At 46.3% G+C, this 15,078-nt stretch overlaps 1 protein-coding gene across 4 annotated transcripts in view; it reads left to right on the top strand.

Annotated features, from left to right (window-relative positions):
• The window catches only part of PRRX1 (paired related homeobox 1), an 88,719-nt gene extending 75,341 nt beyond the window's left edge, over window positions 1-13,378 (top strand). The window contains exons 4-5 of one of the 4 annotated variants that reach the window (XM_048495808.1): window positions 6,165-6,236; window positions 12,432-12,566. In XM_048495808.1, the coding sequence (XP_048351765.1) occupies window positions 6,165-6,219 (55 nt within the window). In that variant the 3' untranslated portion in view covers window positions 6,220-6,236; window positions 12,432-12,566. Of the gene's footprint in view, window positions 1-6,164; window positions 6,237-12,431 lie in introns of all 4 variants that reach the window. The other 3 variants (XM_048495809.1, XM_048495807.1, XM_048495806.1) reach the window with 3 other exon arrangements.
• The last annotated feature ends 1,700 nt before the right edge of the window (window positions 13,379-15,078 follow it).

Below are 15,078 nucleotides of genomic sequence, written 5' to 3'. Positions count from 1 at the left end.
ATCCTTTCTGCCTTATTGGCTGGAAGCCCCAAGTCCAATCCAGACTGGGGGAGTCTCCCTCCTTATGGGAGCATACACTCCTGCCTCCAATCACCACGGAGCACAGATCCGACATGTTTGAATGGTCGGGTCATGTTTTCCCAACAGCCACCCATCATGCCTTTCCTGTAGTTTGGGGAAATGATTATCTCTCCACAGAAACTCATCCCCACATTGCTGGCGATTTGAGCATTTTAATGACCCTTTGCCCTGGGAAGGTAGATTGTTCCCAGAATTTTGGAGATCCCCCTCTGAGAGCTTCAAAGCGCCATCCATCTCACAGGCATGACAAGATCAGCCCCAGAATTTGCTGCATCAGGATCTGTTGTACCGTAGATCTGTAAGGCTGAACACCACTCAGACAACGTCAACGTAAAAAGAAGAACTTTATTGATTTTGGGTCGCCCTAGCTACACTGTGCTGAAACTGAGGATTCTTGTCCTCAGTTCCAGTATTTATTCTACTTACAAAAGCAGACAGCAACCAATCAGTTTTTCCCCTCCCCCCAGTTCCTGGTCTCTCATTGGTTCTGATGGAGCTACATGGTTTCGTTTTGCCGTAGCTCCCCAGCATGGTTTCCCGCTCTAACGCAAAAAGGCGGGAGCTGGTGATCGCTGGGAATTGTAGTCCTGACAAGATCAATTGTTCTCACCTGGTGAGGCGTAGAAGTAGTTTAGGTAGAATGTAGGGTTTTCATAACAATTACCAAGAAACTTGTTCTCCCTCAGACTCCATGTGCCCTTGAACTTGTGACCTGCTGTATAGGGCTGGCTCCTGCTGACTGCCTGCCATGAATTATCCATCTCTGACATTGTGGCATGCTAGTAGTAACCTTGGACCTTCAATATTTCTCCTGACACCATTCCACACCAACAAGGATGTTTGATCTGATGCTTCCTTCCAACCCTACCTGCCAGAAATTATCCCCTGTGCTTCTGCAATTTTTATGTCCTTAACATTTACCACACCGAGAGCCAGCATGGTGTAGTGGTTAAGAGTGGTGGACTCTAATCTGGAGAACCGGGTTTAATTCCCCACTCCTCCACGTGAAGTCTGCTGGGTGACCATGGGCTAGTCACGGTTCTCTCAGAATTCTCTTTGGCTCACCTACCTCACAAGTTGTGATTGTATGGGCAAGACTAGTCAGTGAGGGATAAGTCTAAGGCTCAGTTGAAACCATGATCATATGGGCAAGCCTATCAAATGAGGGATAAGTCTAAGGCTCAGTTGAAACCATGATCATATGAGCAATTGTAGTCAATGAGGGATAAGTCTAAGGCCCAGTTGAAACCATGATCATATGAGCAATTGTAGTCAATGAGGGATAAGTCTAAGGCTCAGTTGAAACCATGATCATATGGGCAAGCCTAGCCAATGAGGGATAAGTCTCAGTTGAAACCATGATCATATGAGCAATTGTAGTCAATGAGGGATAAGTCTAAGGCTCAGTTGAAACCATGATTGTATGGGCAAGCCTAGCCAATGAGGGATAAGTCTAAGGCTCAGTTGAAACCATGATCATATGAAGCAATTGTAGTCAATGAGGGATAAGTCTAAGGCTCAGTTGAAACCATGATTGTATAGGCGAGCCTAGCCAGTGAAGGATAAGTCTAAGGCTCAGTTGAAACCATGATCATATGAAGCAATTGTAGTCAGTGAGGGATAAGTCTAAGGCTCAGTTGAAACCATGATTGTGTAGGCAAGCCTAGCCAGTGAAGGATAAGTCTAAGGCTCAGTTGAAACCATGATCATATGAAGCAATTGTAGTCAATGAGGGATAAGTCTAAGGCTCAGTTGAAACCATGATTGTGTAGGCAAGCCTAGCCAGTGAAGGATAAGTCTAAGGCTCAGTTGAAACCATGATCATATGAAGCAATTGTAGTCAATGAGGGATAAGTCTAAGGCTCAGTTGAAACCATGATTGTGTAGGCAAGCCTAGCCAATGAGGGATAAGTCTAAGGCTCAGTTGAAACCATGATCATATGAAGCAATTGTAGTCAGTGAGGGATAAGTCTAAGGCTCAGTTGAAACCATGATCATATGGGCAAGCCTAGCCAATGAGGGATAAGTCTAAGGCTCAGTTGAAACCATGACCATATGAAGCAATTGTAGTCAATGAGGGATAAGTCTAAGGCTCAGTTGAAACCATGATTGTATAGGCGAGCCTAGCCAGTGAAGGATAAGTCTAAGGCTCAGTTGAAACCATGATTGTGTAGGCAAGCCTAGCCAGTGAAGGATAAGTCTAAGGCTCAGTTCAAACTATAATCCTATGGGCAATCTTAGCCAATGAGGGATAGTTTTGCAGTTTTGCAGATCCCTCAGTTTTGCAGATCCCTGGAAAAGGGCCTCTTTCCTTTCCTACATGTAATGTTCTGCAAAACTAGCCCCACATTTCAGCTCCCAACATCAGTACTGCTTTTGTATCTGACACTGACCTCTAATTACAGCCAAATTATAAGCAAATCCCAAGCTTCCACAGCAATGGGGTGAAGCCTGCCAAAATGAAAAACGGTTCCCAGGCTCAATAGCGTTTTTTCTCTCTTCCCACATCATTGGCAGGCACGGTCATCTGCTACCCTGATAGATCATCCTTTGAAATGCAGGGATTTCCCCTTCTTTCCCCTTAAAAAAAATTAATGGAGGGTTGTATAACACTGAAAACTCTTCAGACAAAACCATGTACCGCAAAGTTTAAACAAACAAACCTAATGTGAACCATGTGGGGGGGAAAATAGGTATTTGTCTTAAGACGTGACCACCTTTTACTGCTGCAAGAGTGGGAAAACCAAAGAAGAACGGTAAGAAAATATGTCTTGGCCAGTGGTTACCTGGACTCAGTCCATGATTGGAATGTTTTCTTGTTTGAGGCTGTTCAAAAGAAGTAGTCTAGGTGTAACCTTATTTCATTTCTGTAATACTTTTGGTATGCAGTGGTCTTTGTAAATAATTCATTTATAACAAAAATCTTTTGATGTAGCTCAGGAGAATCCTGATTTTACAGTTGGGCCAAAAGGCATCTGGATACACTTGATAGATATACCTCTGCCTTATGACCAACAGAACGGAAGAAGTTGGGTTTTCATACCTGCTTTTCTCTACCTTTAAGGTGTCTCAAAGTAGCTTACAATCACATTCCCTTCTCCTTCCCACAACAGACACCTTTTGAGGTAGGTGGGGCTGAGAGAGTTCTAAGAGACTGTTGCTAGACAAAGGTCACCCAGCAGGCTTCATGTGTAGGAGTGGGGAAACCACCAGATTAGAGGCTGCTGTTGTGCATGAGAGGGGAATCCAACCCAGTTCTCCAGATTAGATTTCACTGCCCTTAACCACCACACCAACTGCTCTGATGGCCAGACCAATCCAGCCTAGAACCCTGTCTCCAACTGTGCCTATTTGTGGATTTATACCTTCCTAGTTGGCAACTAATATTTCATAGGGGCTGTGTTTTGAACTGCACATGAACTAAAGGGCCATTAATTTCTCAATCCATGAACAGGCAAAGGGCTCCAGCCAACTTCTCCTCAGTGTGAAGAGCAAAGGAGGCTGTAGAAATTATCTCTGGTCAAAATCCATGTCTGTAAATATCAAAATCTCATGTAATAAAATTAGTGCTGTGGGAAATATGGAATGGTCTGATCACACTGTGAAAAACTGTTCTAAATCCAACTTAAAATAAAGCCTTTCTCCTCAATGAGCCAGTGTGGTGTAGTGGTTAAGAGCAGGTGGAGTCTAATCTGGAGAACTGGGTTGGATTCCCCACTCCTCCACCTGAGTGGCAGAGGCTTATCTGGTGAACCAGATGTGTTTCCACACTCCTACATTCCTACTGAGGCTCATTCCGCACATGCAGAATAATGCACTTTCAAACTGCTTTCAGTGCTCTTTGAAGCTGTGCAGAATGGCAAAATCCACTTGCAAACAGTTGTGAAAGTGGTTTGAAAATGCATTATTGAAAGGGTCTGAGTGACCTTGGGCTAGTCACAGTTCTCTCAGAACTCTCCCAGTCCCTCTATCTCACAAGGTGTCTGTTGTGGGGAGAGGAAGGGGAAAGGAACTTGTAAGCCATCTTAAGTCTCCTTATAGGAGAGAAAGATGGGGTATACATCCAAACTCCTCCTCCTTCTATTTTCCCTAGACCTCACCTTCTCATACCCATTAGAATGTTACTTAGGATGCATGTAGAAACTGCATAATAGCTGCAGCAGAACATTTTGACCGGGTTTCTGTTGCTGTTCTCCGAACAGAGTGTTGGAAGGACCAGAGCCCTTTGCCTCATGAGTTTTTGCTCATGTAGAAAAGAGTGGTTGAGAACTTCAATAAAGGCCCTGGCAATGGTGGGTGGGGGGAGATTAGATTGAGCCCCCATGACTTGTGCTTGTAGAACAACGTTGTGCAGTATAGAGCAGAGGTCTTTGACACAGTGCCCACCAACACGTTTCCTGACACCCGTGAAGTGTTTATCAAAAGTGAGTAGGCAAGGTGAGGCATTTGCCAAGCAAGGATATTGATTAACACTATTGGAGAATTTATTAACTGTGCAGATTTTTTAAGAACATTGGTTTGGCAGCAGCTGCCACCACAGCACAAGGAGTTTCGCAACATGACTGGAGCTAACGGGAGGCAATCATTTTCTGTTTCGCTACACCTCTTGTGCCAGTGGTTTTGTGCCAGTCCTTTTGTGGATGTTCCTACCACACTGTGTCAGAATTCCATAGGTGCCCAGAGGCAGAAAAGGGTTGGGGACCCCATTAGGAAGGATAACTCAACTGTCTTCAGCTGCATATTGGATATTGCACTATAGCTATGAAGTTCACCTAGTCATCTTGTCCACACAGGAAAATCCATACCCCAATTCATCCATCCATCCATCCATCCATCCATCCATCCATCCATCCATCCATCCATCCATCCATCCATCCATCCATCCATCCATCCATCCATCCATCCATCCATCCATCCATCCATCCATCCATCCATCCATCCATCCATCCATCCATTCATCCATTCATCCATCCATTCATCCATCCATCCATCCATCCATTCATTCATTCATTCATTCATTCATTCATTCATTCATTCATTCATTCATTCATTCATTCATTCATTCATTCTGGAACATATACCCCATCGAATACTGAGGTCTCAGAGCAGCTTACAAAATCAGAAACAATAAAAACATGATACGAAACAAAAATACCATAAAACAAACTTCCAAAATATTACCCACCCACATACCCTCCCCCATCCCAGACCAGCAGCTTCCAGAGGGGTCGTCAAGGGGGTCAAAGGCCTGGGTGAAGAGGAAAGTCTTTGCCAAATGTCAAAATCCATAAAGGGTCGGCATCTGGCAAATTTCCACAGGGAGGCTGTTCCATAGTCTGGGCCAGCCACAGAGAAAAGCTTTCATGTATTTCCTTCACCCGCTCCTTGGCAGGGGAAAGGACCACTAGGAGAGGCCCCCCAACTCGACCTCAGTGCTGGGGAACACAACCAAACAACAGCACCATGTTCAGTGACATTTGCACTGAAAACCTGCTGGACACCTATATTGTCATCATTTCTTGACTGCCTTCACTTGCAAAGAGTTCTTACCCCCTGCTCATTGTAAAGCAGGGGTAGACGTGGCAAGCTAGTATGAGAAGGAATAGAACCAATCCTCACCAAAACACGGCTTCTGCAGAGACTAGGGCTGCTGGAAGCAGAAAATGAAATGTCACCACAATGCTGCGGCATCAGGCAGCTAGCTTGCAAAAGGATGGGTGACATCATCACCAAACATTACAATATATTGTTGAAGGCTTTCACGGCTGGAATCACTGGGGTGCTATGAGGTTTCCGAGCTGTATGGCCATGTTCTAGCAGCATTCTCTCCTGACGTTTCGCCTGCATCTGTGGCTGGCATCTTCAGAGGAGATCCTCTGAAGATGCCAGCCACAGATGCAGGCGAAACGTCAGGAGAGAATGCTGCTAGAACACGGCCATACAGCCCGGAAACCACACAGCACCCCAAACGTTACAATGTCACTCGACTGGGCCACCACTAACTTCATGGTGGTCATCCCTGAAGTACCTGATGTACTCATGTGGCTTATTATTTCTCCCTCCTTTCATACTTTCTAAAATAGCTCCTCAACCCTCCTAAGATGTTGTTTGCGTGAGGGCTTCCCTAATGGCTACTAGGAGAAGACTCTACAAAGGTAACTTTCTGGAAAGATCTGGTTGGGGCGGAATCGGAATGGTTGCACAGCCATGCAAAACCAACTCAGATGCTAGAGAGTTAAGGTTCCCCTGTTCCTCATTCCCAGCTTTGCACGCAGTTTTGAACCAGCTGGAGTCTTGTTATGGGCATGGAAGAGTGAAAAATGTTAAGCAGGGTGGAACGTCTGCCTATCGTGGGTCCACCACTCTCAAGAGCTTAGATGCCCGCTGATTCAGCCGTTCTTTGGAGGAGCGGGTAACATCTTCCACTTGCTCTCTGAGTGAAATGAGAAAAACAGAGCAAGGCCTGTAGAAATTCTGGAGAGTGATGCTAAATGGCCTTGATAGCCACAGTTTTTGCTTCGGGCTGCAAGGCCACCAGGCGTCCTAGTCCCCGACTCCAACACGGTATTCTTCAGCCAACTGTGCCCTTTTCTCTCTGACCTTTAAGAGATCTGAGGACCACAGCAGTTGAGTTACCCAAAGTAGCATGGTGGATAAGAGTGGTGAACTCTAATCTGGAGAGATGGGTTTGATCTGCCTCTCCTCCACATGCTCGGTGACCTTGAGCTAATCACAGTTCTCTCAGACCCCTCTCAGCCCCACCTACCCCACAAGGTGTCTGTTGGGAGGAGAGGAAGGGAAAGGAGTTTGTGAGCCTCTTGGAGCCTCCTTAGAGGAGAAAAAGGGGCATACATCCACACTCTTCTTCTGGAAAATTTTTGTTGTCATTATTTCGAATGGAGGCTTCCCGGGTTGAATTGAAACCTGCTTTTTAATGCCAAGTTCCAACACTGGAGTGAAAAAGAAGAAAACTTGTACCAACAGGCTACAATGAAGACTTCAAAAAAATAGTTCTCCCACTTATGTTTAAATATATTGCTCCAATGGGAGAATGAAAATAATTTTTCCAAAACATTTGGTCACTGTTTGTAAAATTATAAATTTATTTTGGTTACTTAAAAGTAAATTGCTACTCCAGTGGGAGAACTAATTTTTTTTTGAAGTCTTCATTGTAGCCTGTTGGTACAAGTTTTCTTCTTTTTCACTCAAGTTCCAACACTGGAGCATATGATATAGTGACAATTATGATAAGCCTTCCCCAGACCATGTGCAGGGTGCCTTTTCCTCACCTCTGAGTGGCCACAGCTTGCCCTCACATGTCTGGGATGACGTGACCTGGTGGCCAGGTCAAGCTCTACATACAGTTGGGGACAAGTTTGGGCCCTGCCCCTCCTTTTTTAGCTGTCAAATCACAGCTGACTTGTGGTGACCCCGGGAGGTCTTCAAAACAAGAGATCTTCCAAAATGGTTTCCCACTTCCTTCCTCTGCCTAACGATGCTAGTATTCCTTGGTGGTTTCCCATCCAAGGACTTACCAGCGACCTGCTTAGCTTCTGAGATCTGACAAGAGGAGATCAAGCTAGCTTGGGCCATCCAGATCTGAACAATTTCAACAGTGAAAAACTCCTAAACCTGGTTGTCAGCAGACAGGCTTAGCAACGTATACTTCACAACAACTCTGCTTGCTATTAGTGGACCAAAGCAAAACTCCTGGCATGAGCCTAAAACGTATACGTGAACTGTTAAAAAGCAATTCCTGCTGAACAAACAGCGGACTGGATCCAGGCTAAATTTTCTACTGTTCCGAGACATTTTTTCCCCCAGCATAACTAAACATGCTCATCAACACACTGACCTTACTCAGTGGAAACCTTTTCCGGGCTGTCTAAAGAAAAAAATATGGTAGAAGAGAAATCACTGCAGGATTTGAGATTTAAAAGAAAACAGCAGATTGAAATGGAATATTAGAAATGATAATGTGTGTAACTGATAAACTGTTCCAATTTAATTAGAGGCATGAACCTAGAATGGATTAGAATTCAGCAACGAGATAGTGGGAAGTCATTATTTGGTGTTATGATGTGTAGTTTAGTTGTGTAAAAACCAAGAATCGCATCACACACTAAGGCGGAAACTAAATAAATGCAAAACCTATTTTTTTGTATGTTATACAACACTTTATGAATTATAGTAGTAACTTCAGAGATTTATTGGTTTTGCATTTATTTAGTTTCCGCCTTAGTGTGTGACGCGATTCTTGGTTTTTACATATCTATACGTTACACACATTGTTGTATTGTTCTGTGCAGTTTAGTTGGTTATAGTAGGTTGAGTCTAGTTATTGTATGAGCTCAGTTTTAATTCTTTTGTGTGTGTTTATTTTTCTTCTCTGTATTTCGTAATTTTGTTTTGTGTCGATATGGTGGTGGTGGCGGGAAAGTGTATGCTGAGAACATTTTTAAAAATTGCATTAAAAACACACTGACACTCAGATTCTGCTGTTAGGGCTGTAAGTCCACCAACTCCAGTTTGGAAAATTCCTGAAGATTTGGAGGGGGGTGGGAGCTGGTAAGGTACAGGGTTTAGAAAAGAAGAAGAAGAGTTTGGATTTATATAGCTCCCTTTCTCTCCTGTAAGGAGACTCAACGGGGTTTACAATCTCCTTTCCCTTCCTCCCCCCACAACAAACACCATGTGAGGTGGGTGGGGCTGAGAGAGCTCTGAAGAACTGTGACTAGGCCATGGTCACCCAGTCGGCATGTGTTGGAATTCACAGGCTAATCTGGCTCACCAGATAAGCCCCCGCAGCTCAAGTGGCAGAGCAGGGAATCAAACCTGATTCTCCAGATTAGAATGCACCTGCTCTTAACCACTACACCACGCTGGTTCTGAGAGAGTTGAGGGATCTCAGCAGTCTATACGCTGCCCAGTCTACACCCCCAAGCAGCCATTTTCGCCAGGGGAGCCAGTCTCTGCTTTCTGGGGATCAGTTATGATTCCAGGAGAACTCCAGGCCTCACCTGGAGGTTGGCAACCCTGTTTGGAGGACAGAGGCTTCTAAGGAGCAGCATCGGAGACAAATAGGGGGTCTGTAGCAGGAAGGGGAATTGGTGGGAATTACCCCACCCCTTCCATTAGTAGAAAATTTAGTCTGGATCCAATCTATCGTTTGCTCAATAGATTTGCATTCAGAACAGAATGCATTGTCCTCGGCTGCCTTTGAATAGCAACGTCCCTGTTTGTGCCTTTAATGTGCCGTCAGTGATGTGATATGGACAAACAACTCTCAAATTAGCTGTTGAGATGATGGCTCTTTTTTCAGAAACGGATGCCCAGTGATTGGCACGCTGAGTGCGGATCACTTGCGAAATACACAGGCAGCTGCCAGGAGGTTCTTGTTATTGTTTCTGCTAACCGAAAACGATAGGGAGGAATTGAGATCGTGAATGGGAAATATTCCCCCCACCCCTGCATATCTCAACTGGGACAGGAGTTCAAAAGCAGTGTGCACACGCACACACACAAAATTGCAATCAGATATGATGAATTTGGAGAGTTAGCATGGTAGAATAACTAAGATGTCCAGTTAGGATCTGGGAAACTCAGGTTCGAATCCCCTATTGGTCATGGAAACTTGAACCTGGCCAGTGGTTTCCGAGTTCCTTCCTATGCACGATGACCCTGGTATTCCTTGTGGTTTCTCATCCAAAGACTACCCAGGGCTGACTCTGCTTAGCTTCTGAGATTTGGCAAGGCCGGACTAGCCTGAGCTATCCACGTCACCAGGGACAAAGCAAGGGGGAAAAGCGCTGGTGCACTGGAGCGTCACCCGCCAACGTCTGTCCCCGTCCCACTCCGGAACGCCCCTGCCCCGCCCTGGAATGCCCCGGCCATGCCCCTGGAAGGGTGCACGCCTGGTGCATCGCCCCCTTGTCCCCTTGGAGCCACGCCTCTGCTCGTCAGGCTTTGAACATGACAAATATTGAACCTGGTAAGTATTTGATTGGGAGACCTTCAAGGAATACCAGAGTTGTGACACAGAGGCAGGCAGTGGCAAATCACTTCTGAATGTCTCTTGCCTTGAAAACCAGAGGTGGAATCCAGCAGGTTCTCAAAGGTTCCTGAGAGTAGGTGACTAATTATTTGTGTGTGCCGAGAGGGGGTTACTAATTGGTGATTTTGCCACGTGATTTTTTGCCTTAGTTACGCCCCTCCTCTCAGCAGTAGCACGCAGAACTTGAAGCAGTCTAGCAGGAGGTGCACCGGCGTGCGTGGCAGCCTGTGCCCGTGTGCATTCGTTTCCCACGTTCTTGCCAGAGCCCTGCCCATGAATGCCCCGCCCCGGAATGCCCGGCCATGCCCCCGTTGTGCCCCGCCCAGCCCCATTGGCACTACGCCACAGTTTGAATCCCACCACCATGGGAACCTGTTACTAAAATTTTTGGATCCCGCCACTGTTGAAAACCCTATGGGGTCCCCATAAAATCAGCTGTGACTTGCTGGCAAAAAGAAATTGTTCCAGGAATCTTTTTCCTGACTGTCCACCCCCTAGGAGTGACATCTGGAAATCCTAGAAATAATATAGTTCAGCCTGGCATTTTTTAAAAGCTCAGAGAGAAAGAAGACAAGCTTTGATTTTAGCTAGCATGCTCTTTGGGTCTCTGGGATCCCAAATCCTCAGCCTGCAGCAATAGGGCTAGATTAGAATGAGATAAGCTCAGCGCAAGCTGGGCAGCCCATGCCTTTGGTTGACAGAAATCTCCCTTGGTCAGCTATCCCAGGGGAAAATGTATTCCTAGGCCCTTTCCGCACGGGCCATAAACGGCGCCCTGGGGACGGCAAAAACGCTGTCCCCAGGGAGCCGTTCGCACAGGCGGCGCTGCGAAAACGCAGCAACGCCGACCTGGCTCCCCTCCCCCTCCCCCAGGGTGGTGTCAGGCCACCTCCCAAAACCTCCCTCCTGGAGGGAGGTTTTTGGAACAACAGCGCATTCCCCGCGGCGCGGTACAAACGGCACCGCCGGGAATGCGTTTTCCCCCCCGTCCCTCTCCCACTCACCTCGTCGCCTCCGTCGCCCTGCTGGCCTCCATAGACCCTCCCTCGCTGTCCTCTGACCCCTGGAGAGGGACGGGGAAGAGGCGGCTCCGTGCGGAGGGGATTTGTAAACTTTGCCAGCAATTATTCCAAGTCGACTGGCATCAGTACTTCAAAAAAGTTACCCCCTGTCCTGTGCTTCAATCTTGAACCGCAGTGTTAGTAGAAGAGTTTAGCCTGCATCCCATCACTGTAAAATTTCAGCAGAGTTGGAAGCCTTCATCCGGAGGGTTGCCAGTTCTGGGTTGGGAAATTCCTGGAGATTTTGGGAGTGGCACCTGCAGTGGCGTAGCGCCAAGTGGGACAGAGGGTGTGTGATGCACCGGGCGTGGGCCAGTGTGGGGGTGTGGTCAGGGCTTGGAGGGGGTGTTCCAGGGCAGGCAGGGGCATGGCAGGGGTGCAGAGTGCACTTGTTCTCTGGGCACACTTCCCCCTCGCTCCGGCCCTGGGCACCTGGGAAGGGTGGCGTTTGGAGAGGAGAAACCTCAGTATGGCTATTGAGTCCACCTTCTTCTCCAGGGAAACTGATGTCTTTTGCCTGGAGACTGCTGTAATTCTTTATACCTCGTTTTAAGTCCCTCCCCTCCCTAAACCACAGCATCCATAGGCTCCACTCCCAAAATCTCTAGGTATTTAATCTCTAGGTCAGTGTTTCCCAACCTTTTCGACATCGTGGTACCCTTGACCTCGCTCTTCATATCTCAGGGTACCCCTGAGGTTCATTTGATTTTTTTGGCATTTTTTAGGTTTTTTTCCATTTTTGGCCTGTAGGTGGGGGGAGTGGCAAGCAGGGGGAGGGGAGGGAAAGCAGCATTGACAGCCACGATGTTTGTTTGCCTAAATTCGACATGGATTGGGGGGATTGAAAGGGAGAGCTCCGTTTAAATCTACCCCTCCAATCCACACCGAATTTAGGCAAATAAAACAATGCTGTTTTTCAGTGTTGTTTAAAGGGAGCCCATGAAGCTTCCAACCCCCCCCTTCAAAATCCATTTGATTCTGGTGGGGGGGGGCAGGCGGTAGCATTGTCATGGTACCCCTGGGACGTGCTCATGGTACCCCAGGGTACCATGGAATCCTGGTTGAGAATCACTGCTCTAGGTATTTCCCAGCCCAGAATTAGTAACCCTACTCAGAAGTAAGCCAAGTTCAGCAGCACCTGAAGCATTGTGTGAGCCAATAAATTACATGCCCATACTGCCAAACGGTTTCGTTTCACTTTTATTTCCTTCCCTTCTTCTTTCTCTCTCTCTCAGCAGTGCCATGGCCTCCTATTCACCTTCCTGCACCAATGCCAGCCCTGCCCAGGGCATGAATATGGCCAACAGCATTGCCAATCTGAGACTGAAGGCAAAGGAATACAGTTTACAAAGGAACCAGGTGCCGACAGTGAATTAGAGACAGCAGGGAGAACGTCCTCCTTTGAGGACGAGCGACGCCAAAGAGGCCGCCATCTTGTTTTCGCAGTGTATTCGAATCCGGAACATGAGACAGAACCAACTAAAATTGAAAAACGAAAACAAAGAAAAACAAAATTCAACCTTGGAAATAAAAGCAAGATTCAAAATGAAGAGAAAATGGCTACCCGTATAACTCTCCCCACAAAATTCAGTGCCCTCAAACCAGCCCTCTTCAGTGGAGGATACCAAAGCTTATGTTTACCTTAAAAATGACTGCAAATCAAACCACACCCATTCTGCACTTGAATCTCTCTCCTTCCGCCTGCACCTGAGATTGTATGACTGCCAACAGACCTTTTCTATGCAGGCTTTCTAAAATGGATTTTCAAACCCTGCCTTCATCCTCCAAAGCATGGATAAATCAACATTAGCATCCAACTTTTGATATTGTTTGTTGCCTAGAAGGGTTTCTTTTCTTGTCATCTTTTGGAACCCAGACTTGATTTAGAATGTTTTTGGACAGACCATGTAAAACCATAGTTTAATATTAAGTATTTTAAGTTTCTGAAGCCAGGATTTGACTTGCATTCAACCTTTCTTGGTTGTGACCGGTGCGAGTTTTGTTGTCTTACTCCTTCCCTATCACGCCCCACAGACCTGGCTGGTACTCTGTTGCTCAGAAAGATGATAGTATGGTCTGTCAGTTGAGGTGCAGTGGTCAAGAAAATTGTCTGCTTCCACATTAGAATATAGTCCTGAACAATGGTGGGATCCAAAAATTTTAGTAACCGGTTCCCATGGTGGTGGAATTAAAACTGTGGCGTAGCACCAATGGGGCTGGGCGGGGCATGACGGGGGCATGGCCGGGCATTCCGGGGGCAGGGCATTCCTGGGCGGGGCTGTGGCAAGGACGCAGCCACTGCGCCAGGCGGGAAACGAATGCAGGCAGGCGCAGGCTGCCACGCCCGCCGGTGCACCTCCTGCTAGACTGCTTCAAGTTCTGCGCGCTACTGCTGAGAGGAGGGGCGTAACTAAGGCAAAAATCATGTGGCAAAATCACCAATTAGTAACCCCCTCTCGGCACACACAAATAATTAGTAACCTACTCTCGGGAACCTGTGAGAACCTGCTGGATCCCACCTCTGGTCCCGGATGAATATGAGAATTATCCTTCATTTTTATTCTCTGCCTTTGTCAAAACCATTATTTTGTGCATTATTGAACATGGTACTTTGATGTGAGGGCATTTATAGTTCATTGAACAACTTTCAAACAAATGCTGGGTAGGCACTAGGACTTAGGTGGAGCATTCTACAACAAAGAAGGTCCGGCATGCTTTGTTCTGTGACGGAGGATATACAACCCTACTATCATCTATCTGTGGAACACAGTACTGTGGCTAGTGTTTTGCCAGGGACCAAACTAGGATGTCTATGTTAGTATGTCTTGTGAGACTGTAGTTTAACTGTGACTTATAAACCCCCTTCAGACCATGGATGCAGGGCTTGGTTTCATGCACTGTAGCTAGCCGTAGTGCAATGACTGACTTTTGAATGATCACACTAACAATAGTTTAACTAAACCCAGTGATCTGTAGTGTAGTATGTCACGCCCACCAGGGTGTTTCGTGGCATCCACTCTGTGCTTTCCCAAAGGAAAGAGCCCATCCTGGCTTCCCTCCACTTCTCTGAAACAGAAGTGTTTCCGAGAAGGCAAAGGGGTTTCTGCACAATTCATTTAAATCATTTTGAGGCAGGAAATAAAACGTTTCCTCCATGGAGTTCCGCATTGTTTTTACCCCCAAAACGTTTTATTTCCATCCTCAAAACGTTTTAAATGAATCTCTTTTTTAAATGATTTTCTTGCTCTCTGTTTTTGTTTTCCACCATTTTTTTTGTTTTCCACCATTTTCTGAGCTCATTGAATTTCTCCTATTTATTTGCAGCATTTCTCTGGTTTTCCTTTTATTTTTTGGGGTGCCAATTTTTGAAGCGTCAAGTACATGAGGAATATAGAATGCAACACAAGGCTGTGGAGCATTGATGCATTGACTCAACGCAGAACTGAAAAAAGAGAAAAATCACAAAATGGTGGCCGGGAATCATCTGCGAGGGGAGAGCACAGACAAAAGAAGGGCGGAATTGAAAATGTTTTATGAACATTTGTGCAGAAAGGGCCACTTTTGCACATGCAGGGAGAATCCTTTCACAAATGCCCGTGTTAATAGGATGCATAGCGTTGAAACTCCCAACATTCTGAGTTCAGCCTTTGTCTCCATGGTGGCCATTTTGTAGTTGGCTATGCTCTCCTCGTGGCAGCCATTTTGTGGCTGGCTGTGATTTCATAGCAGCCATTTTGCGGTGACACACCCTGTTTTCAAAATTCCAGACACGCTCACACTTTCAACTAAGCCAGGAGTTCATGAGATGGCTGCACTGGGCTTCAATCTGTTTATTCTGCCTCTTTGAGACAGTTGGTGGTGTGCTGGTTGCAGGAAATAAGA

This window comes from Sphaerodactylus townsendi, linkage group LG05, assembly GCF_021028975.2.
Source record: "Sphaerodactylus townsendi isolate TG3544 linkage group LG05, MPM_Stown_v2.3, whole genome shotgun sequence".
Lineage (NCBI taxonomy): Eukaryota > Metazoa > Chordata > Lepidosauria > Squamata > Sphaerodactylidae > Sphaerodactylus > Sphaerodactylus townsendi.
Note: the sequence above shows the minus strand (reverse complement) of the source record. Positions and strands in the feature narration are given on the sequence as shown.